The following is a 25,702-nucleotide window of genomic DNA, read 5'->3' on the forward strand; positions in this document are numbered from 1 at the left end:
TTTCCACTAACTTTCCTCTGATTCCTTTACAAGCTTGTTTTTAACCACTTCTTTTATTGGTCTGGCCTTGTTTCTAAACTCCCGGAGAGTGCTGGATGCCTTGTGGCGCAGTGGTAGTACCCCTACCACCACAGAGAGCTCAAGGGTGTGTGCTCCCAAGATATATGAATTTATCCACTTCTTTGAATCAGGTTTGAGTCCAATGCCAGGACTTGTTGGACACAGAAGGAGCATTCAACATGGTCAACAGGCTAATAATCAGCTCAGGAATCCTTCCACCACTTCCCCAACTATTCCCCAAATAGAAAAAAAGTATGGGTATGAAGATAGTGAAGTCCCAGATGACCAAAGGCCACTCTCCCTTCTGAGAGGGAGAGCTGATTAGTGGCGATTTAACCTGAGGATCACTACACCTCACGTGAGGGGCTGTGTTTGTTAGGGTTCTGGTGGGAACATAGGAATTTGGACCAGAAGTAGGCAATTCAGCCCTACAAGCTTACTTTATCATTCAATCAGATCATGGCTGATCTCTTCCTGATCTCAAATCCTCCTCCCTATCTGTTCCCCATATCCTTTAGTGTATTTTTTTAATCAGGAATATATCCATCTCCTTGGAACCATTTAATGATTCAGACTCCACCGCGCTATGGGGCAGCAAGTCCCACAAATTCACCACTCTCTGTGAGAAGTAGTTCCTCCTCATCTCAGTTTTAAATCTACCACCTCTCAACCTATACCTGTGACCTCTTGTTCTAGATTGCCCCATTGGAGGAAACATTTGGTCTATGTTTACTTTATCAATCCCTTTTAGTATTTTATATACCTTGATCAGAATCCCCTCTCGTCCTTCTAACTCCAGCGAGTTCTGGCCTGAACTGTTTAACCTCTCCTCAGGTGACTGCTAAGGCTAATTTGTATCTGGAAGTTTCTGCTGCAAATAGGATAAGATACTACCGATAATTGAGTTTTGCATGTGTTGCTGGCTCAGGATTTCATCTCTTTGTGTTTTCTCTCTGCCTCTGATAGGCACTTGCTTTCCAAGGATACCATATTGTTGTTTATTTAGTTCCACCAGATGCAGCGATCCTGGGTAATCTTCTCCCAGGACTCAAAGTCAATATGAAAAGTCCTAAGTCAAGTGTTCTTGTAGTTTTCCCTTAGAGCACATCACAAGCACAGAGTTTCTATGGTAAGCGAGTGCCAGGCATTCTGGTTAATGACTACGTCAACTTAGTTGTGGCTGTCTCAATGTGGTGTGGATGCTTGCAATGCCAGATTGACAGAGCGTTGGTGTTTGGTACTTTGTCCTACTATTTGATCTTCAGAACCCCTGAAAGGCAGCTGAAACTGGTTGAGCTTATTGGCATGACACTGGTACGCAGTCCAAGTCTTGTCAAGCAGACTGGGCAGCAATATTGGTTTTCAGTTTGGCAGGCAGACTTACTCCTGTTTGTTCCCAGACTAATGTTTGAAGTCTGCTGAAGGCTATACTTGCTTTGGCACTCCTTGCATGTGATTCATTGTCAATACAGAGAGCTCAAGAGAGTGTGCTCTGGAGATAAATGAACTTATCCATTGCTGTGAATCTCTGGAGTAATCACCACTCAGCTGAATGGGTCCACCCACAACAACAGTGAAGGAACTCAACATCATCCAGGAAGCAACAGTTTATTTGATTGGTGCTTCTGGCCATGGACTGAAACCTTGGGCTCACGGTAGGGTTTTCCTGGAGCACATTGGTACTTGCTTCAGTTTTCTTTGTGGTGATCATCAGGTTGAAGTTGTCATTTGCATTAGCATTGTATGTCCAACTCTGAACCAGAAACTGGTGCACAACATACAGGAAATCATGAAGAATGTCCTTGGAAACCTTGCTCTGAATGGAATTGTCTTTTTGAACAAAGGTGTAATCTGCTTCCTCTGTATATAATTGCTAGCTGTTTGAGCCAATTATTTACCTGTGAGTCTCGTTTATAATAAACACTGCCATTCACATCAATGTTTCCAACACAGTTGAAGACATGTCCAGCATTAGCTCCAGAATGGTAGTGGATCCTCGTGTTACTGTCTGTTCAGAGATAGAATGAACTCATTTGCTGACTGGAGCTCTAGTAGATTTCATGTTATTTTCAGGACATGAAAAAGCACTCTCGCTCATACAAACAAATTGCTAATGAGTACAAGATTAAGCAGTCCAACAGGAGTGCAAAATAATGCAGGACTAATATAGGCCAATGTGAAAAACCATGCAGCAAAGTACAATGGAGCCAAAACCTTGAGTCTTTCCTATTAGATTGTAGGAGATTGGCCAGGAGTTAGGGCATGACCTGGATACATATGTTTATGCAGGTTGCTAATGTGCCCCAAAGAAGGCCAGCAGTGTAAAGGTAAGTGGCTGGGTAAGAACATTCAGGGACTGAGTTTCCAGGCCTGCAGCCTTAATCAATCACATCACAGGGAGAAGACGGATCTATCTGAAATGTCAACACTAAATTAGGCAGCCTCCACCTAATCCTTTGATGTTGTCAGCGCTGGAGGTTAGACAAGTGGCTCCAGGTACTTACTTGGATTCTTGGGGAAAATGGTTAAAACAAACCACAGAGTCCACTTGTTGAGTTATCATGCAATGTGATTTTGAATTTTAGATAATGTGCTAGCTGGCCTTTTCTATCAATTGAGGATAGCAGAATTGCATGTCATTTGTTGGAATGAATATGCTGCTCCAGATGCAAGCAATTTATTGAAAGACAAACAGCATAGGTAAAAGCACCCTATTCACATTAGCTGTGAATACATAAAGGCTCTTCGATTGTTTGGAGGGTTTCTAACTGGATAATTTCAACACAGTTAAATCAGATAAACAGAATAAAATAAACTTATTCTAATTGGGCAAAACTTTACATCAAGTTATAAATTTTCCTTGGACAGAAGCACTGGATAAGATGATTTTCAAACTTTGAGATCACATCTACACTTCCTTTTTATCTGATATATTGGAGTCTTCCTTACAGCACAAGATGGACTGCAGAGGTTCAAGAAGAAGGCTCATCACCACCTTCTTGAGGGCAATTAGGGATGTGTAACAAATGCTGGCCCTAGCCTGCGATGCTCACATTTTCTGAAATACTTTTTAAAAAGTACAGCCAATATGAAAGATATCCAGATTTCTATTTTTCAACTAATTATGACTCTGAGATAGAGCATTGATAAAACCTATTCTAAACAGGTCACAAAGGAAAATAAACTGTTCAACATTCTTCCGAGCCACTTATTGGGGAGTACATTTTTGCCAGCTTACAGTTGAATGGCAACATGTAAATGTGTGATGTAACTATTATATCTGCTGACCTTGTGCAGCGGCAGCCCTTTCGCCCTGTGGCAGTTAACAGTGAAAGGAATTAAGCACTCTGCTCTATTTATAAATAGAAGTGTTAAATTTCAAGCTAACCTTAGCAAAATATTGAGATTAACATTTTTAAAAGTAGAAAGTTTGCAATGAAACAAACTGAAAAAAGACACTATCAGTGTTGTTCCAGGAACTGAATACACAAAACTCCCCCAATCACAAAAGCAGCAGTCCGTGAATATCCAACATGCAGTTTCTATGTAAAAATGTAACAGTGTAATAAAAATAGTTGAATGATAATAAATACTGTTCATTGTGCTACTTGCTGCAAAACAGCATGTTTTGAAACCTGGTACTGTATAAGACACCTGGGATATGGTAAATGTCAAAATATTGTTATAGTCTTCTTGCTGCCATTTGGTCCGCCACATCCATCACTGTGGAGCATTTCAATCAATCCTATTCCCCCATTCCACCCCCATACTCCTGCAAGTTTATTGCTCTCAGGTGCCCAATTAGCTTTGGGAATCATTCATCAAATTTACTTTCAGCACCTTTGTGAGCAGTGAGAACCAGGAGGGAGGAGGCAATTCATTGGGCTTCTGTTTTGACTGTGATTCTCTAAGGAGTTGAAAGGAATCAATTGAGGGTACAACCTGAGGGATTATTTGAGAAAAAGGGACAGTTAGTCACCTGGGAGGATCTGGTGCCTAGGATAGACTCTGAGCTCAAATGGCAGTTTTTAGCCCACAGTCCACACAGGAGCAGTGTCCACTGCCAGCTCTGTAGAAGGCTCAAGAGGAAGAGCAATGATACGTTTCCCCGGAACCTGGATAAGTCTGGGATCCACACTTGAGATGGTGGGTTCTAGGTTCTATGTCAAATCACAATTCAAGATGGAGACAGATTCTTCCACGCTCCCAGGCATGACCAGTATGTTTTAGTCTGGCTCTCTATTTGGAATTTGGTTTTGTCGCATCCTTCACCTTTCTTCAGGAGCTTGGCCTTACAAGATCTTCTTCTGACTCCTCAAAAGCAGAAGTAATATGTGACCTTTCCCCACTGAGCGATGTCCCTTCATCCAGCATGGCTGCTACTGACTGGTGCTTGGTACATTCTACTGTGAAAATCTCTCTTTAACCTAGCACCCTAAGTCATCTGTGGTCCTGGTTTCTGAGCTGGTGCCTGTGACATTGGAACCAATTGATATAATGCATTCTTCCTCAGTCTCTGCCTCCTCTTCTTCAATGTGGGGGAGGGGGGAGGGGGTCTGATGCAAAGTGGCTGTGGAGAGGGGCTGGTGTTAAGTGGAAGCAGGGTGATGTGGATCCTTCCCTGGAGTCTGCAGTCAGTAATAAAGATGGAAAGGTTAGGGTGCAATGTGTGTGGCTGCTGTGGGAAAATAAAAGTGTGATGAGACAACATGAAGATCAAAAGTGTGCATCAGTAAGGAAGCTGGGATAGTCTCATGCCTCTAGGCAAGATGACCCCTCCTCTAGCCACAAGCCTCTAACTCTCTTCTTGAAAGAGTGCTATCTCCTCAAGGGGAATGGTGGTATGTAGACATGGTTGCCCTTTCCTGGTCAGGGTCCATAATACTGTCTTCTATCTGCTGTTTATTGCCTGAATTGAAAGGTGATTGAGTTGTGAGTAAGCGTATTTACAGGTGTGTTTGTGTTTGTGTGATGCCGTCACAGTTGAAGAACTGTGAGTTGTGTTTGAGATGTGAGTAGCACCTGTGAATTACCTAATAGTGTGTGAGATGTGTGCCCAGAATTAAACATCAAATTCAAGTTGAGGCCTAACTTTATTTTGTAAAGGTTTAGCATAACTTTCTTCCAATGTATTCTATGTCTCTAGCATTAAAACCAAGGCTTTTTTAACTATTTCCTCAACTCATAGATCCACCTTCAAAGATATGTGTACCTAATCTGCTCCTTTGCTCCCTTTAAGATGTGTTATTTATTTTGTACTACCTCTCCTCATTCTACTTTCCAAAATACATCACCTGTGTTAAATTTCATGTGTCAGCCCATTTCATCAGCCTACCTTCCTGAAGTCTGTAAATATCCTCCTTATTGTTTACTGCATTTTTGATGTTCTTATCATCAGCAGACTTTGAAACTGTGCCCTGTACGGACAAGTCCAAGTCACTAATATATAGCAAACAGAAGAGTGCTCTGAAAATCACCAATTGGGTAATGCCACTTCGTACTTTCCTCCAGTCTGAGAAACAAGAATTCATAACTCTTTTCTAGTCTTTTGTTTCTTAGCCAATTTCACCTCTTCAATCGCATGAGCTTACAAGTCCATTGAACATTTTGAGTGGGATTTTCCAGCCACGCTTGCCCCAAGGTCAGAAAATCCCACCCAAGGTTAACGGATCTTTGCGTAGTCCGATCCTGCCCGCTACAATTCCCACAGCTGACAGGACAGGAAAATTCCACCTTTGATGTTCAATTCTGGGCACATATCTCACACCCAATACATAATTCACAGGCACAAAACACACTCAGGCACAACTCACAGTTCTTCTACCCACCTCTCCACTCACCTGATGAAGGAGCAGTGCTCTGAAAGCTAGTGATTCCAAGTAAATCTTTTGGACTTTAACCTGGTGTCATGAAACTTCTTACTGTGTTCACAGTTCTTCAACTGTGTAGGCCATGTAGACCTTTTGAATGTCCATATGACATAATCGTACTGCCCTCATCAACACTTTTCATTACTTCATCAAAGAACTCAAACACATTAGTCAAACAGCATTTGCTTTAACAAACCCATGCTGGTGTTCCTTTATCAGCTCGTGCTTTTCTGAGTGCCAATGAATTCTGTTTTGGATTATTGTCTCTAAAAGTTTCCCCATCACTGGCATTAGCCTGACTGGCCTCTTGTTGCCCAACTTATCTTACTCCACTTTTTTGAACAGAGATCTAACATTTTTAATTCTCTGGCCTCACCTCCATATCTAATGAGGAATAGAAAGTTGCAGTCAGAGTTTTCATAATTTTCACCTTTACATTCACCAGCAATCTAGGATATATCCCAGGCCTCCCCTTTATCTATTTTTATCCACCCTATGTTACTCGATCATTATTACAATGCGGTATCCTCTTCTCCAGCAAAGACAGATGCAAGTACTCATTTAGTACCTTAGCCATGCCCTCTGCTATCACAGAACCTCCTTTTGATCTTTAATCATTCCCACCCTTTATCTATCCTTCACTATTTATGTGCTTGTAAAAGATTTTTGGATTTCCTTTAACGTTAACTATTAGTCTATTTTCATATTGTCGCTTTGCCCTTTTGTGTTTTTTTAAAATCGCTTCTGCATTTTCTATATTCAATGTTGGTCATACAGTGAGGACTAGCTGTCACCAGTGAGATAAAAATGCCCAGCTTGTACGGTTATTTCTGTAAAAATTGGCCCAAAAAACAATGAGTAACTCTCTGGTGCTGTGTAAACAAAGATAAGGACAAATCTGGTCTTTCTGTGAAGGAACAAAATGTGATTGTGTTGCTGCTGCCGTTATTCTGTTGAGTTAAGCACAATACATAGTTATTTAGTGTTGTTTAATTATTGTGTTTATTTTCTGAACAGTTCAATAAACACCAATGATGCATCTATAATTGTTGATGCAATTGTTTTGATTCGGGCAGTGGGTCTCATGCTTTTAACTGCTGACCATTTCTAAAGTGTAGAAGGAGGTTATTCAGTCCATCGAGTCTGCACCTACCACAATCCCACCCAGGCTTTGCAACCCCACATATTCACCCTGCCAACCCCCTGACACTAGGGTCAATTTAGCGAGGTCAGTCCACCTAACTCACACATCTCTGGACTATGGGAGGAACACAGTAAAAAGTCTGACAACACCAGGTTTTAGTCCAACCGATTTATTTGATAATAGACTCACAAGCTTTCGGGGTTAGTCCCTTCGTCAGGTGAATGGAGAGTTCTGGCCTCAGACAGAGCATATAAAGCACAGACAGTTTAGAGATTACTGATTAGAATGCAAATCCTTACACCTAACCTGCTGTTCAAGACCTGAAGTGGCTGACAATGTGAGTGGAAGGAGCACTGATCACAGGTTAAAGAGATGTGTATTGTCTCCAGACAGTACAGTAAGTAAGGTTTTGCAAACCCAGGCAAGTCACGGGGGTTACAGATGGTGCGACATGAACCCAAGATCCCTGTTGAGACCGTCCTCATGTGTGTGGAACTTGGCTATCATATACCCACATCTATGGGAGGAAACCAGAGCACCTGGAGAAAACCCATGCAGACATGGGGAGAATGTGCAAAGTCCACACAGACAGTGACCCAAGGCGGGAATTGAACGCAAGTCCTTGGCACTGTGAGGCAGCAATGCTAACACTGTGCCATCATGCCACCCAAGAGTGGCAAAGTTCTATACTCATTCTACCTCACTCATTTTTGCTTGCCATCGCAAAAAATAATCAACAGACTTAGTGGAAAGAACAGCTATAGTACGTACGCTAGATAAACTGTCATCATTGCACTGTTTTTCTGCTACAAGAAATAGTAAATTTATGTTCACTATATTTATTAAATATCATAAGTTAAGTTATTACATGTTAATTTGTATTTTAATAAGGTAATGATGGATTGATTAGCTGCTTTGGCCATGGTAAATTGCCCCTTAGTATCCCAAGTTGTGTAGGATTAACCATAAGTAGATGGGTGGGGTTATGGGGATAGGATGGGGGAAAGGGCATGGGTAAAATACTCTGTCAGAGAGAGTTGGTGCAGACTCGATGGACTGAATGGCCTTCTTTTGCACTGTAGGAATTCTATGAAAGTTGGCATTAACAGTAATCTTGCTTGTTGTCGCTCACGCTTATGACAATGTGTCCCGTGCATGTGGGAGACGGTCTTGTTATGTGATATCATGATGGAGGTTGAGATGAGTGTCCTGGCCTTTTCTCTTGTGTGGCATCAGCTGTGATATTGCAGGCCACTGACGTGTATCTTGGATTAGCCTGTACCACATCTGGAGGACCCTTACTGCACTTTGAGAACCATTGGATTAGGGTAGGGCAATGGTTTGTTCTACTGACATATTAATAACGGCTGGAATTTTCCAGTCTCGCACGCTCCGCTGCCACTGCCAGCAAGAAGGGAGAATTAGATGCTCAGCCAAATCTCTGTTCACAGCATCGGGTCTGAAGAATCCCTGTTGCAAGCGTGATTGGAGAATTCAACCCAATATGCTCAGACAATAGTGTTATTTATGAGACTTTGCAACCAGGAGATGATGCTTTGTGATTCTCCCTGCATTATCAAACAGAAGATGTACTTAGCAAAAGGTACACATTTTTGTTTACAAGGAAAAAAATGAAAAAAACCTAGCTCTGCCTGACCCTGGACTTGCATATTCCTCCAGAAGATCAGAAACAGATTGCCTGCCAGCCACTTGGTTAGGGATTAGATGTTCCAGGTGTTTTTCATCAGCGAAAGAACATGAAAATGTCAAAACTTTGTAAAAGTCAAATATATAGTCCAGTAAAATATACCTCAGCCTATTACACACTTGTTACAGTGATTTTTTTTTAACATACTAAACTTTGGACTGATTTCAGCAATATGTACCAGGTCTAGCTGGACCACTTCAAGCAGTATTCAGTCTTCCTCCCTTCTGCCAATACTGATGAAAAACTACTGATTAGTCTCGGGTTGGCCTAGAAAACAAAGATAAACCCTGGCTTCTTTCATCCACAGCCTACCATCTTCTTTCCTTTGCCCCCTTACCTTTAACAAGTGTGAGAAGCACACAGCCTTCTTTGTCACTAGCAAAAGGATTCGCATTTACATGGTGCCTTTCATGACCACTGGACATCTCAGAGTACTTTACAACCAATGAAGTACTTTTTTAAGCATAATAACTGTTGAAATGTAGGAAATATGACAGCGAATATCGTAGAATCATAGAATACCTACAGTGCAGAAGGAGACCATTCAGCCCATTAAGCCTGCTGACACTAAGGGACAATTTACCATGGCCAATCCACCTAACTTGCACATCTTTGGACAGTGGGAGGAAACAGGAGCACCCAGCGGAAACACACACACACACACACACACCTGGAGATCGTGCAAATTCCACACAGTCACCCAAGACTGGAATTGAACCCAGGTCTCTAGCACTGTAAGGCAGCTGTGCTAACCACTGTGTCACCATTTAAAGTTTATTTGTAAGCTTGCATTAACTCTGCAATGAGGTTACTGCAAAAATTCCCTAGTTGCCACACTCTGGCACCTGTTTGGGTACACTGAAGGAGAATTTAGCAAGGCCAGTGCACCTAACCAGCACATCTTTAGAACTGTGGGAGGAAGCTGGAGCATCCAAAGGAAACCCACACAGACACAGGGAGAGCCTGCAGGCTCCGGACAGACAGTGATCCAAGCTGGGAATCAAACCCAGGTCCCTGGCACTGTGAGTTAGCAGTGCTAACCATTGTGCCACCATGCTGCCCACAACAAAGCCCCACAAACTGCAATTTGATCATGATTTTTTTTTGCATTGTTGATCAAGGAATAATTATTGGTTAGGGCACTGGGGATAACTCCCGTGAGAATGAGACTAGTCAATCATTTACATCCATCGCTCTCCCCTTCCCCCTTGCCCATCAAGTCATATCGCCTCCAATGACGGCTTGTGCTTAAAGAAGGCTATTATCTATGTTTCTTACATTCGGGCCAGAGAGTTGAATTGAGACAAGTTCTCTCTAATGGGAATGAAATGGCAATATTTATTTTTGATCAATTCTAAATATATCTTATACTTAGAGTTGTGTATACATGTTTTCATCAATTCTTTTTGTTTTAATCTGAGTTTTAAGAACATAAGAAATAGGAGCAGGAGTGGGCCATCTAGCCCTTTGAGCCTGCCCTGCCATTCAATAAGATCATGGCTGATCTGAAGTGGATCAGTTCCACTTTCCCGCTTTCTCCACATAACCCTTAATTCCCTTGTCTATCAAAAACCTATCTACCCGTGACTTAAATATATTTAGTGAGGTAGCGTCCACCACTTCAACAGGCAGAGAATTCCAGAGATTCACCACCCTTTGAGTGAAGAAGTTCCTCCTCAACTCCGATCTAAACTGCACCCCCCTTATCTTGAGGCTGTGCCCTCTAGTCCTGCTATCCTTTCTAAGCGGGAAGAATCTCTCTACCTCTACCCTATCCATTCCTTCATTATCTTATACGTCTCTATAAGATCCCCCCTCACCCTTTTAAACTCCAACGAGTACAGACCTTGTCTATTTACTGTATGGCTGATTCACTTGAGAGATTTTCATGTATATTTGATGGTATTCTTAGTTGAAATTGAACCAGCTCAAGTGTTAACCTCTAATTGATGCTGAAATGTGATTATTTACTTGGCTTCAAAGTCAATGCCGAAGTTCACATTCAGACAAACAAAACTGCATTACTCAATTGTGAAGGTACTGTTTGTAATTTGAAGAATGTATTTAATATCTCCCTAAAGCTAAATTATCGTACCTCAGTCTTCATTCCTACTGTAGCAATAAAGATAAATAATTGCCCAATAAATAATTGGGAAATAAATATTTCCCAAAGTTTGGAGAGCTGCTGTGAGCTTTTCATGTATCCAAGATGGCCAATATGATAATACATGATACTGTTCTCTGAATCTATTGCCTATGTGATGAGATATTAAACTGAGCTCAGTTTGTCTTCTATGGCGACCTAAGGTGCCACTGTTTGAAGAGCAAGGGACATCTCCTGGTTTCCAAGACAACAGTCATCCCTTAACCAACAACAGCGAAAGCAAATTATCAGATCATTTATCTCATTGCTATCTGAACGATCTCGCCAAGTACAATTTGACTGCAGATCAAAACTATTCTATTTTCTGTGAAGCACTTGGGAAAGTCAGGAGAATGAGGAAAGGATTCAAGAGCATTAAAAATGCAAGTTCTTTCTCTCTTATGTTAATTATCTCTGATACTTTGAGTTTATATGTGTGACAGATTAGTTGGTTTACACTTGAGATATTTCTAAAGACTCGGCAAATTCTATCATATGGCTTTCTATCAAATGGTGTTGTTGATTATCGGGTTTGTCTTTGAATTCCCTCCTCTGCCTTTTGATTGAAGGTACACCTTCTGACTCCTGAACTATTAATTCAGTAAATAGAAACTGAAAGTATTGGAATACTTAACAGGTTTGGCAATACCATCTATTGATGAATTTTCTCAGCTCTGTGGAGTCATAGAATCCCTACAGTGCAGAAGAGGCCATTTGGCCCATCGAGTATCTTACCTACATTATCCCTGTAACTCCACACATTTACCTTGGTTAATCCATCTAAGCGACACATCTTTGGACACTAAGTGGCAATTTTGTATGGCCAATCCACCAACCTGCACATCTGCAAATGGGGTTCCGGAGACAGGGAAGTGCAGAGAAAAAGAGGTGGAAGTGTTTCAAGGCAGCTCACTGAAGGGCAGGAATCTGGGTTGGCTGCCTGCTCCATGGACACATTGTCATAATTATGGTTCCTCTTAGGGGGCCACATGGAAATAACATGGATAAGTTCAACCTCATTGGTGCACAGCAAGATCTCGCCCCTCCCCTTCAACCCATACCCCTCCCCTCAACAGCCCCATTTCAGAAGCTACTAGCTCAACCAAGGCAGCTCCCCAGCAGCAAGCCAGGTGGCCGTTGAAGCAGGGGGCCCACAGCAACTTTACTAACCTGGGGAAATATTCTGGAACAATTCTTGATATTGATACCACACAGGGCCACAGGGATGAAAGGCTGCAACTACATCTGTGAGTGGATGGCTTTCCCCTCCACCTCATTAGTCTTGTTGGCTTTGAGCTTCTTTATTTGATAGCTTCTCTGCAGGCAGCTGAAGGAGCCTCCATGCTGAGGCACCTTTACATTTAGCTGCCTGCCTCAGCAGGGCCAACCTGGGGCTACCAGCAGGCCCTCAGATTGGGCTTCCGGCTTCAGGAACCCATTTTGCCATCTTACTAAGATGGTGTGTGAACAATCAGGGACTCCCAATGTCCAGTGGAAAACTCTCACTGATATTTGGTGACCTTTCATTAGAATTGCAATTCGTGAGTATCTCAGCATCTTCTTCATATTACTAACCCTTTGCTACTTTACTGTTTTTTCTCATGTTATTAACTCCTTCAGAATATCAGTGCTACTTCTCTCAGGATAATGAAGAAATCAACAAGTGCCTTTTGGAGGGACCATTAGAATTTTTGACCTGATTTTAACCCCTTACCTGTATACGTCAGACCGGTAAACGGCTAAAATGCCCTGGGTTACATATCTGCTTGAAAACCATCCACGGTCACCAAATGTGACTTGTATTCAGGCTCCTGACTGATCGTCTGTAATTTTAACTCAGACTAGAACAAGGAGTTAACTACCAGGCCAGAGAGAGTAAGGATGTGCCGAGGAAATGAAGAAGCCCAAACAGATTACATTTTTATTTGGTTAAAGCAGACCCAGAATCTTCCTGGGGCTCCCACAAATGAAAGTCCAGCCTTCCCCACTATGGACTCTTCACCTCCCCCCCACCCATTCCAGCAAGTGCCTTCTGCGTTTTTATCTTGCTTCCCACTCACCCTTCAGGTTAAAAATCAATGCCTTTGCTTCATTTGTTTCTTCAAAGGCACAACTTTTGATTATCTCACACAAATCTGACAGACGTTTACCAACAACATTCACCTTCGATGGCATGCCCACATTTTTCCATTGCTAGATGATTGGTTTCCTTTTATGTGCCAGACATGTTTTCCCTTAACAACTATTCACTCTCAATAAGGCCCACATTTGTCCCAGACTTGAATACTATTTACTTATCTTGAGGGTTCTTTTCAAGCCTCTCATTCTACTGAAAAAGCAAACGATTGTTATCAGACACATATTCTCCTTCGTGTAACGCCAAATTTCACTCTCCTTTCAAATATTTTCTTTGCATGCATGTGTATACTGTCACTTTATTTACTTTATTAACTCTATTACCATTAGTATTTGTTCTGATTATCCATCATGTTCGTTTTAAGCTGCAAGTAAAGATAAAAGATTAGACATGCATGATTTACCACATCCTCAGGATTTCCAAAAACACTTTCCAGTTAATGGGTTAACTTTGTAGTTCACTCACTGTGGACAAGCAGGAAGCCAACGTGTCTATGGCAATATCCCACAAAGAGTAAATAAGTGATTCACCAGTTAATCTATCACTTTGTTAAGGGACAGAAATTGACTTGATTACTGGGAGAACTACTGACCTACCTAATTACGTAAGTAAATCACAACCACCTCAATTTATATAATCTATTTAAGCATTCCTAAATGTACTTCACAGAAATTCCAAGAAAGAAAAACAGCTGCTGAGCCAAGCAGGGAAATATTAGGAGGAGTGACCAAAAGTTTGTTCAGAGCCTGGTGTCTTAACAAGTCTAAATTACGGAGAGGAAAGCGAATAAAGGGAGAGAATTCCAAAGAGTGGGACTTGGATGACTGAGAGCACAGCCACTAGAGGTTGGGTAAAGTCAGGGTAGAAGATCCATAAGAAGGTAAAGCCAAAAGAATGCAGAATTTGAGACTTTTATTTTTTCTGTCCATGGGATGTGGGCATCGTTGGGAAAGTTGCCCATCAATAATTACCTTTGAGAATGTGGCAGTGAACTGCTAACTTAAATGGTTGCAGTCCATGTGGTGTTTTGTATATCCACAGTGCTGAAAGGAAGAGTGTTCAGGAGTTTTGACTCAGCAAGGATGAAGGAAGAACAATATCCTTCGAAGTTAGGATATGACTAAGTATGTAACTTGGAAGGAAAGTTGCAGGTGGAGGTGTTCCCATATGCCTGCTCCTAAGTGGTAAAGGTCAGGAGTTTCAAAGCTGATTTTGAAGGAGGCTTGGTAAGTTGTTGCAGTGCATCTTGTAGATGATCCTGATAGCTAAGGTGGTGAAAGATTGAACTGGAGCCTAATATTTACACATTTACGAAGCATATATTACAACATCCACCTCTGAACCCAACCACCACATGCCAGCCTGCACTTATAAACAGAGCACAAGTGAACCCTCCTAACAGCCAAATATTCCCAACAGCTAAATTCTCAATTATTATTGCAATTAACACACAGTGTAGCCATGCTATACTAATGCTAGAGGGAGTAATTGTTTAAGGTACTGGATGAAATGTCAATTCTGCTTTTGTCCTGGATGGTGTTAGCATTTTTGAGTGTTATTGGAGCTGTACTGATTTGATTTGATATATTATTGTCACATGTATTAACATACAGTGAAAAGTATTGTTTCCTGTACGCTATACAGACAAAATATACTGTTCATAGAGAAGGAAACGAGAAGGTGCAGAGTGTAATGTTACAGTCATAGCTAGGGTGTAGAGAAAGATCAACTCAATGCAAAGTAAGTCCATTCAAAAGTCTGACAGCAGCAGGGAAAAAGGTGTTCTTGAGTCAGTTGGTACGTGACCTCAGACTTTTCTATCTTTTTCCTGACAGAAGAAGGTGGAAGAGAGAATGCCCGAGGTGCATGGCGTCCTTAATTTTGCTGGTTGCTTTGCCGAGGCAGTGGGGAGTGTAGGCAAAGTCAATGGATGGGAAGTTGGTTTGCATGATGGATTGGTCTATATTCATGACTTTTGTAGTTCCTTGTGGCTTGGGCAGAGCAGGAGCCATAGCAAGCTGTGCTACAACCAGAAAGAATGCTTCCTATGGTGCACCGGTAAAAGTTGATGAGAGTTGTAGCTGACATGCCAAATTTCCTTAGTCTTCTGAGAATGTACAGGCATTGGTGGGCTTTCTTAATTATGGTGTCAGCATGGGGGGACCAGGACAGGGTCTGGACACCCAAAATCTGAAGCTTTCGACTCTTTCTACTTCATCCCCAGTTCCAGTTAGATCCAGTTAGAGAAGAGTATTCTATCACATTCCTGATTTGTCCATTGTAGATGATGAAAAGGCCATGATGTGAGTCAGATGCCACAGAATTTCCAAGTCTCTGACTTGCTTTTATAGCCGCAATACTTAAGTGGTTGATCCAGTCCAGTTCCTGGTCAATGGTGATCCATGATGTTGAAGTTGAAGGCTTTAGCAAGGATAATCTACTTGAAAGACAAGGGGAGATTCTCTCTTGTTAGAGATGGTCATTACCTGGCACTTTTGTAGCACAAATGTTACTTGGTATTTGTCAGCCTAAGCTTAAATGTTGTCTAGTCTTGCTGAATGCAGGTGTGGATTGTTTCAGTATCTGAGGGATCGTGAATGGAACTAAATACCTTTACTTATGAACTTTTGATGGAGGAAATATCATTGGTAAAGTAGCTAAAGATGATTGAAGTTATGGTGCTGGAAGAGGTTACAACGATAAGGAGGGCAAGGCCATAGAAGGATTTGTGGTCTGATAACATAATAAAGTATTTGTATCCTTTTGAGAAATGATCTCCAATCTCATCTTTGGCATTACATTTTGTTCCATTGTTACATCAGTTTGGATATATTCCATACCACAATTATCTGCTGATCTAACAATATAACATGCATCAGAACATCCTGTTTTTTCCATCATTTTTTTGTTTCTTAGTATAATGGCTAGAGCTACAGTCATATATTTCCTTTCTAGATAAGCAGCGTAAATCAAATTGAATATGTTTTTCTGAGTGAAACTACAATTCAGTTTGAAAAGGATGTGTGTTCCTCCATTCTCAAACATTAGTGACACGAACAACAGGAAACCATCTTCTTGTTTGCATTGGAATTTTCATTATTGAGTGAACAGAGCAAAAGATGTACATATTCATGCATGTATCTGCAGAAGAAATGTACATATTTACTCATGTATCTTGATAAGAGATGTACGTACTTACTCATGTATCTCCATAAGAGGTCTATATATTTATGCATGCATTGCCATAAAAGATATACATATTTATACATGTATCTCCATATTTACTCATGTATCTTCATGAGTGAGAGCGAGGTCAAGGGTTTCTAAACCTAGCATACAGTTAGGATTCAGAATCCAAAATTCTTACGGATAATGCAAAATACTTTTGTTCCTTAAACTGCCATTAATAAACTAGTTTTTTTGAAGTTCTTCTATTGTAATTTGTAGGTGCTAAGAAATGTTTTCCCCCGGCATTGTTTCCTTTGACAGTTCATAATAAAACTATTAGTGTGGGTTCCTGACAATACGCCCATTTAGATTCATGCTTATTGCTAATAATGTACGACTATGTTTTACTTTCATTGAAAAGTAATCTTAGTTTCTGTATTTTGATTGGCTAGATCATGACTGGAACCATATGCTAACATGAGATTAGTAGCTCTGGGTTTGTTGATGGTCGAGAAATATGTCTTATCCCTTGTGGAAGTGCCCTGGATCTCTGAACATCAACAACATTCTGATTGCTGCTTAAATCAAACAGTGGATGTACAAACAGAGTTTTGTCGTCAAATAAGAAGGCCAAATCACCCACAAAGATTTTGATGTTGATCGCTAACCTAAGAGCATCAGTTCAAATATTCAACTCTTTGGCTTAGTGTTATTCTGGCTCAGTTAGGATCACTCTTGGGTGACAGTCAAGAGCTTCAAATTTAACTCATTCTATGATCTTAAGTGTTGCATTTTCAGAGATGCTTCCCCCTCAACATTTAACTGAAGCAAGTCTGCTGCCTGTTCAGGTAGACATCAGCTTGGGGACTCCTAAGAATATGGAGGTGCTTCATAAAAACAAGTACATTTTTTGTGATCTTTTTTGAACTTGTTGAACTGTGCTGTCCAGTTCATTAACCTTAGCTTTCTCCCCCAAATCCTGAAAATTAATCCTCTTAAAGTACATGTCGACTGGATTTTGGATGTTTCTCCAGACTCTGATTCCACCTCCTTTCCAGGTCGTGCATTTCACATCTTAACCTACCACATGAAAGAATTTCTCACCATTTCCCCTCTCGTCATTTTGCCATTTATTTTAAATCTTTCACCTTTGGATTTTCACCTAATTCCCAGAGAAAACATATTTTCCCTGCTAGATCAATCAAAACTCTTTACAATTTTCAGTGACTCCCCTGGGTTTCCCATAAATATTCTCTGCTGTGAAAAGAATGCTCCCAGCTTCTCTGATCTCTCCAACTGACTGAAGTCTTTCATCCTTGGAATCGTCCAAGTAAACTTTTTCTGTATCCTTTTGAAAGCATTCCTAAAGTTTGGTATCCAGAATTGTCACATATTCCAGTTAAGTCTAGCTAGTGATTTGTAAAGTTTTGGCATGACTTTTATTGTCCCTGTTTAAATACTTTCTTAACTGTCGTATCATCTTTCCTTCTGCATTCCAAGATTTGGGATGAGGCAAAATAGTATTATTGGGCAACAATACAGAAGTATTCATCAGGCTTGAAGCAAGGCTAAGAGCAATGGTAGTGAACGCAACTTTTTGCTCGGACATAAGTGCAAGGATCTGTTGTACAGTTACTTAAGTGCAGGTGTCCCTTATTGAGTTGTATGGATCAACATGAATCAGCTACCCCATTAAATGCAAAACCTGATCTTCTTACCCCATTTGAAATGGAAAATTGGGAGGGTATAAAACCAATGCTCACTTTGTGCCTCCTGCTATTGTTAAAGGGATCAAAGGATGTGGGGGGGAAATTGGGAACAGATTACCGAGTTGGATCATCAGCCATGATCATAATGATTGGCAGAGCTGGTTTGAAGGGCCGAATGACCTATCCCTGCTCCTGTTTTCTATGTTTGTCTGTTTAAACATTTAGCCCATTTGCCTCTTGATTCAATGGATAGTTCTGCAAAGATTTGTACTGTGTTCTGGCTTGAGAACCTTTTTCTGCCAGTGACTGAGGATGGCTCCCTAGATCAATGGAAATGTGCATTTGCAATGTAAATTTCTATTCTCCATAACAGAATCATAGAATCTCTACAATGCAGAAGGAGGCCGTTCCACCATCAGGTCTGCACTGACAACAATCCCACCCAGGCTCGATCCCCATAATCCCACCTATTTACTCTACTAGTCTCCCAACACGAAGGGGCAGTTTAGCAAGACCAATCCATCTAACCCACACATTTTTGGACTGTTGGAGGAAACCAGTGCACCCAGAGGAAACCCATGCAGACACAGGGACAATGTACAAACTCCACACAAACAGTGACCCAAGCTGGGAATTGAACCCGGGTCTTTGGCGCTGTGAGGTAGAAGTGCTAACCACAGTGTTACCCTGCCGCCCAGGTGTTATAACCACGTGAAGAGGGGTAAAAATGTCTCCCCTTATACTATCACTCCAGATCTGACCACAACATGATTTCTTTGTGAAGTTAGAGACAATGTGCTTTGCCAATATGGTAGGAGACCAACAATGTATGCTTTCAGATTATAAAGAATTCATTAGACAGGCATTCTGAGTTTAAACAAAGAAAATAGGATAAGTTTATGGAAACTACTTCCCAAATTTTAAAAAAAGATAAATTGCAACCACCATTTACATGCCACATGCATTCCCTGGGCCCACACACACACACACAGATACACACTAACACAGATGGTTGATTTTTTTTTACAGTTTGAAGAAGAAGATAAAATGAAGGAAGATACAATTAACTGTTCTTTAGCTGGTCCTGATCGTTCTACATTGCAGCAGTTTTAGGTGGAATTTTCTCTATAGAGCGCTGGGATGAGAAAATAGGCAAGGAACTCAGTGGCATTTCTCACCATATTATGCAGAAACAATCTGCAGGTATGGCCCATGCCGTCATGTTGGTGGGTGGGTGGGGGAAGGTTGGGGATGGGGGCTGGTGGGTCGGGTGCGGAAAAAATTACACTACGATCTCCAATAGAAAGATTAGGAATCTTGTTGCCCTTGCCATGCACACGGAGACCCTCCCACATGCAGAGGGGAAACCCCACCCGCACATGTACACGGGTGGGGGGGGAGCTGCCCCTCCATAGACATGGGGAACCCCCCCTCATGGATAAGGGGAACCCCTCTTCCCAATGAATCTCCCAGAGGGCTCCCCCACCGCCACTTGACACTGCCCGCCGGCACTGCCTCTATACGGTAGATGTCCCATCCCAGGACACTTACTTTGCAAATCAGGGCATGACACTTTGGAAAGAAAGAAAGAGACAGCTTGTTTGTTTCTTTACAATATTCTGATTTCTGATTTCTGATCTCTCTGGCTTGGTAAAAAGTTCTTAAAGCACTGCTGGCTGTGCATTCCTGAGGAATTTAATTAATCCATGTCGACTGTTGTCATTGCGTGCGATCTTCCTTGACCCCTGTGGTGACATGATCAGCGTCATGGCCAGTAAGGACGTGAACCTGGTTTCCATGAATTTAAATACATTTCAGTATGAGTAAAGTGCTTGATGCCGTAGTGTCTGCCCATGATGTCCCCTCCCCTCAACTGTGTGATGTCATACTGGCATGAATCACGACTCATTTCCAAAAGCAACGATGAGTCATGATGACTACGCCAGAGGTGCCTGGAGGCCCTGGGGGTTGATTAGAGGTGCCTGGAAGCCCAGGAGATTGAGGGACAAGGCTGCACATTGATGCTGGCACCCTAGCTGTACTCCTGGGCAGCACCCCTGCCTGCAGTGCACCCCTGGGGGGCACTGCTATGGGCCATTGCCAAGTGGCAGTGCCAAGCATACACATGAAAGGGAAGTGCCTTGGGGGATATGGCGGGGGGTAACTTTCCTCCATTTGAGGGCCTAAGTCTTCCCTTATGCAGGGTGGTGATGAGTAAGAGCTCAAAAGACTGCATGGAGGTGGAGGGGGAAGGAGGAGAGCCCCAATGACAAGGGGGTGTGAGGGGCGGTCGTTGCCCCAATGTTGGCACTGTGGTGCAGGGTTGCCCTGATGCTCGGGGCGGGGGGAGGTCCAGATCTCCGTGGGGGAATGGGGGGGCCTTAGATGTAACTTTGAAATCAGGGCACCCTTTGAAAAAGGCACCTTGATCTCAGAATCTCGATTGAGGTGAATGGCACACCAGTGTTTAGGCTCCGTCCCTCCAGTTGGCTGTGTGATCCTTGCCATCACTTTGAAATTGCCTAGAGTGCTGTTAATCAGGTGAGAAAAGGCACCTTGAAGCCAGTAGGTTTCACAGACCTCTCCTCACCTGATCCAACACTGTGCAGTTTCTGCAGATTTCCGCCCATTGTTTTTTCAGAGCAGGTATTTTGGATGTCTCATCACAAGAACAATTTTTGTAATGGTGTTTTCATTGAGGATTTTCAACTTTATATTCCATATGATATGCAACACAGTTAAAAAAGTTAACCAGGATTTTCCACAAACATTGCACAGATTATACACATCAAGATCAACAAATTAAAAGTTGAGCATCAGGGTAAAAGAAAGGATTAAAAGATGAGCAGTGTTAGAGTTCGAAAAATACAGCTGTTTCTGTGCTCACATCACGTGGACCCCTGTTGTAACTGGACACAGCTCGATATGGCTCCAATAACAAAGGGTTAATTAACTAATTTAACTATATACAAGATCCGACAGAATATATGCACATGTCTACTCTCTTCTTCTCTCTGGCCCCAATTGAATGTCCTCCTCATCCCAGGATCCACACCCTCGTTCCTGATTGACCTGGCTTCCCGTATGGCCGCTCCATAGGGTCCTGGGAAAGTAGAGGCATTGATGGGCTTTCTTAACTACAGCATCGGTATGGAGGGACTAGGACAGATGGTTCGTGATCTGGACACCTAGAAACTCTCGACCATTTCCACTTTGTCCTTGTGGATGTAGACAGGGGCATGTCCTCCACTTGCAAATGTTTCATTGCCACAAGTTGAACTAAGTAAAAGGGTATAAATTTGGAATCATTTCTAAAATAAAATTAAGGAGCAATTTCAAGGTTGTAGTTTTAAGGACCAAATGAGTGCTGTAAGCTGCTGCAAAATGTTAGCTACACCCTTTAAATAGACACTCATTGAGGAGGTGGCAGCTGCACACTTTTCTCTTTTGAAAAGGCCTCTATCCACCACATTTTTGTGCTGGGGAGACGGGGGCAGAAGGGAATCTGACCTGTTGCCTCTGGAGGAAGACCCAAGGCAGTAACAGAGGTGGAAACATGGCAAGCCTGGCAGGCCTCCATTTACTGAGATATTGGCCCAGGATTAAGAATGAATGTTAGGCCCTCACACATCCCAAACACCTTCCCCATGCCACCTCATATTTGCCCTGACCCATCCATGCCTCCTCATACTCCCTCCTTGCCTCAATAAATTCCCTGTACCCTCTCCACAAGAGGGTTCATGTTGGCGTCAGGACAGGCTGTTGGTGATCTGGACACCTAGAAACTTGAAGGTCTCAAACATTTCCACTTTGTCCTCACTGATGTAGACGGGGGATGTCCTCCACTACGCTTCCTGAAGTCTTGTAAATGTTTCAGTGCAACAACATTGCATCATTCTGGAAGTTACCAAGGACTGAAAAGTAGCAAACATCACGCTGTTGTTTAAGAAAAGAAGAAGGTAAATGGAAACTATTGGCCAGTTTGCCTAAAATCAGCAGTAGTCCTGGGGCCATGTCATTTGCTTCTGACATTGTTTTGAAGGGGTGTAGACTCCATACCATGACATGACCATTGAGAGGATGCCAGGAAAGGTGGGACCTGCCATATTTGGATCGCCACCTCATTTTTCTATTAGTGCTGAGGAAAATCACAAGGATTATGGAATTTTGGCCCCATTTTCTGTAGTCTGATGGGAGATTTGTATTTCCTTGGTCTATAAGTCTGCCTGAAAAGAGATTTATTGGTACAAATACCAAGAGTTGGCTCTTTGAAGCCAAATTAAAACAGAATGGAAGACGAATAGTCACTCAGTGTTTCTCAACGTTTGCCCTTGTACAAATAATTTAGTGAATGGAAACGCTGACTATGATTGCTGCCTAAGGCAGACCTGCCATTTTGCCTGTTCCTGAGGAATCAACTGCTAACTGATGGAATATCATCATCAGCTCAATATTGTTGCTGTTTTGAAAGATATTCATACTTATACTATTCTTTACATAAACCCAATGGTTAGTCATCATTACATTTGAATTCAGGCATGACTGTAGTGAAGGGAAAAGCCTACAGGTAGATTGAAGACTGTGATACCACATAATTCATTCTGTGTTTCTCATCACTGAGCCACAGCAGAGGACCCTGGCTCCAACTTCCCTCAACCAGATCTGCACAGACATGGAAGATGTGACCATCCCAGTAAGCGGAAGAATGAGGGGAAACCTAAAGTGCAATTATGGCCATTATCAGGCTATGGAAAACAAAACACCAAACTGGCCATTCCGATATTTATAGGAAACATTTACTACCAGGCATCACAGGAAGCCATCAAATGAATATCCAATCTAGACATTCCATTATAAGCTTTTACTTTCATATACAAGTATCCTTCCTATCACTATCAGTATTTAGGGTTGGCATTAGTTTTCTGGTGGCCCAATCAGCGTTTACACATTTGATTTGGGTTCCGTTTTCCCTTGTTCAACTCCTGCCTGAACCTGGATTGGTTTTTCTTTAAAGCTGCTTCTGACTTTAACGGCAGGGATTCCCAGCTTTTATAATACATGGAAGCTCTCCTACAAACAGACCTCTGACTCTGCGACCAGAATTTTTCCTCTCCGCTCGCCATGGGAATTGGAGCAGGCCAGGCAGGGACCATGGAAAGGTCTGTTGACCTTGGGCAGGATTTTCTGATTTCAAGGTGAGCGAGGCTGGAAAATCCCACTCTACAATACAGACCCTGCAATACAAAAACAAAGGAACTCACCTTTAACACAGTAACATTACACAAGGCACTTTACTGGACCATTATCAGACAAAGAAATTGCCACTGAACCAAAGATGGAGACGTTAGGACAAGTGACATGAAGCTTGACCTCAGAGATAGGCTTCAAGGAAGAGAGGGACTCGAAGGCTTAGAACTTAGATAATTGAAGACTTGACTGTCAATGGTGAGATGAAAGAAGTTGAGGATGCAAAAGAGGCCAGAATTGGAGGAATGCAAAGATATCAAAGGGTTGTAGGGCTAGTGGAGATTATGAAGATAGGGAGGGTCAGACCCACAGGGGAGTTTCAATATGAAAATGAACATTTTTAATCAAAGTTTTTAAAGGCAAAGGCAAGATGCCCCCTGCTATAGCATGTTTTCCAGCAATGAAGGCAGCTTGACATTGCCCACCGGCAACATCCCCTAGTCCTGCCAATTTCTATAGCGGTGTGCATGGCTTGCCCATCCTGCCACAGGGAACCTGCATCTTTGGTGGCACCAGAAGATCCCACTGACGGGAAGTGCAGAAAATCCAGTCCCTTAAGGATTTATTGTATGACTTGGTGGGAGCTGGGAGATGGACAGCAGAGTTTTGAAATCAAATTTATGGGGGTGGAGATGGAAGGCCAGTCAGGAATACATCTGAATAGTCTGGAGTTCACACATTAGAATTTCTGAATAATCCAAGGCACTGACTGACATGAGTGCTATTACGGAGGTTTGAGTAAGTGGTTTTGTTGATGGAAAGAATATCAATGGTCAGAAGCACAGTTCAGGGATAAATAGACCCATAAACTGTGGTGGAAAAGTTATATATTTTTAAGTAGGAATAGGTATTTTAAACTTTATGTAATTTTTGTGACATATTTGGAGTTGCTGTCAGATTAGCTAATGTTCATCATTTATGTTAGCTTGCCAATTTGCTGATGTGTTTTCTTGCACATTTTTCACATCATTTATGTGTTAAATATTAACAAAATGTTTCCTTCACATTGTCAGATTGAATAATTAACCATGGGAGATGTTAAGATTGCTCAAACTGCCACTCATATTTCCAAAACAACACTTACGTTGGAAAGACCTCAGGCTGATACTTACCCTCCTGAAGCACCAGTATTCACATTGCCTCCGAGAAATGTCCGGACTCCCATTGGTGGAACAGCCAGGTTTGATGGAAAGGTAGGAACATTGCATTAAGACGACTCTGAAATACTGCTCACTATTGAATTTGCTAATAAAAAATCTTTGAAATGAGTGTAGGACTTTCTTGTATCTATATAGCACTTTTTATTATGCCCCAAACCACTTTACAGCCAGTGTCAGAAACACAGCAGTCAACTTGAACACATAAGCTCCCACAAACAGCAATATGATAATGACCAGATAACCTGTTTCAGCAGTGTTGGTTGAGGAATAAAAATTGGCCAGAACTCTGGAAGAATTCCCCTGCTCTTCTTCGGAATTGTACCATTAGATCTTTAAAAATTTAAAATATATTTATTAGTCACAAGTAAGGCTTACATTAACACTGCAATGAAGTTACTGTGGAATTCCCCTAGTCACCACTCTCTGGCACCTGTTCGGGTCAAAGTACCTGACCAGCACATCTTTCAGTCTGTGGGAGGAAACCGGAGCACCCAGAGGAAACCCATGCAGGCACGGGGAGAACATGCAAACTCTATGCAGACACTGACCCAAGCCGGGAATCGATCCCCGGTTCCCTGGCACTATGAGGCAGCAGTGCTAACCACTATGCCACCATGCCACCTGCTTACATTTACCATAGGGCAGATCTCAGTTTAACAACCATCCATAGAGGGATACTTGCAACACACCCTCAGCACTGCACTAGAGTGTTAGCCTAGGTTTTGTGCTCGAATCTTTGGAGTGAGACATGGATCCACAACCTGCTGACCCAGAGATGAGAGCAGTGCCAACTGAACCACAGCTGACACCAAATAAGTAAAACAGTTCTGCTCAAGCATTGAAAACAAACTAAAAGTTACTTTCTTCTAAAAGTATGTCTTTATAGAGAAGAATTTAAAAATGTACAAATGACGACATCTGGCATGAGAGAGCAAAACAAAACAAATATACTCTATTTTTATCTGTTTGTATTTGATGGCAGCTGATGCATGGAGAAGATAAAGCATGGCATTTAAAAAATGTAATTAGCTGGCATGTTAATTCTTGCAGATTCCTTGTCTCAAGACTGAAAGGTAATGAACTTAAAAACAGTTAGAAAAGTCTTCTTCTAATAAAATTTAGGAAACTGTATTGTACTGAAGGTAAATAAAATGTGCGCCATCCAAAGTCTGCAGAACTGCCTCCTGCAGGTTAGTTGCTGACTGAGGGTGAGCATTGGGTTATATAGCTGTCAATTATATAATGAGGCCTCTATCAGGTCTGACAGAAGAAAGTGTCAAATGCTTTTTAGTTGTCATCAGAAACTCAGGGCTTGATTTTAACTTGCTCTGCCCAGCAGGTATGGGCAGTTGGTCA

The 25,702-nt window shown here is 42.0% G+C and overlaps 2 protein-coding genes across 5 annotated transcripts in view; one reads left to right on the forward strand and one right to left on the reverse strand.

Moving 5' to 3' along the window:
* The window catches only part of LOC145350204 (tetraspanin-6-like), a 136,616-nt gene extending 127,409 nt beyond the window's left edge, over nucleotides 1-9,207 (reverse strand). Inside the window, exons 1-4 of the mRNA XM_080199267.1 lie at nucleotides 9,120-9,207; nucleotides 5,396-5,572; nucleotides 1,959-2,068; nucleotides 1,715-1,825 (exon numbers count right to left, since the gene is read on the reverse strand). Coding sequence (XP_080055393.1) covers nucleotides 1,715-1,825; nucleotides 1,959-2,068; nucleotides 5,396-5,572; nucleotides 9,120-9,207 — 486 coding nt within the window. The remainder of the gene's footprint in view (nucleotides 1-1,714; nucleotides 1,826-1,958; nucleotides 2,069-5,395; nucleotides 5,573-9,119) is intronic.
* LOC145350125 (myosin light chain kinase, smooth muscle-like) overlaps nucleotides 1-25,702 on the forward strand; it is a 331,906-nt gene that overhangs the window by 72,696 nt on the left and 233,508 nt on the right. For all 4 annotated transcript variants that reach the window (XM_080199061.1, XM_080199060.1, XM_080199063.1 and 1 more), the window contains one exon: nucleotides 24,200-24,379. In XM_080199061.1, coding sequence (XP_080055187.1) covers nucleotides 24,215-24,379 — 165 coding nt within the window. In that variant the 5' untranslated portion in view covers nucleotides 24,200-24,214. The remainder of the gene's footprint in view (nucleotides 1-24,199; nucleotides 24,380-25,702) is intronic.

Source organism: Carcharhinus amblyrhynchos, chromosome 11 (genome assembly GCF_965287045.1).
Source record: "Carcharhinus amblyrhynchos chromosome 11, sCarAmb.v2.hapA, whole genome shotgun sequence".
In the NCBI taxonomy this organism is placed as follows: domain Eukaryota; kingdom Metazoa; phylum Chordata; class Chondrichthyes; order Carcharhiniformes; family Carcharhinidae; genus Carcharhinus; species Carcharhinus amblyrhynchos.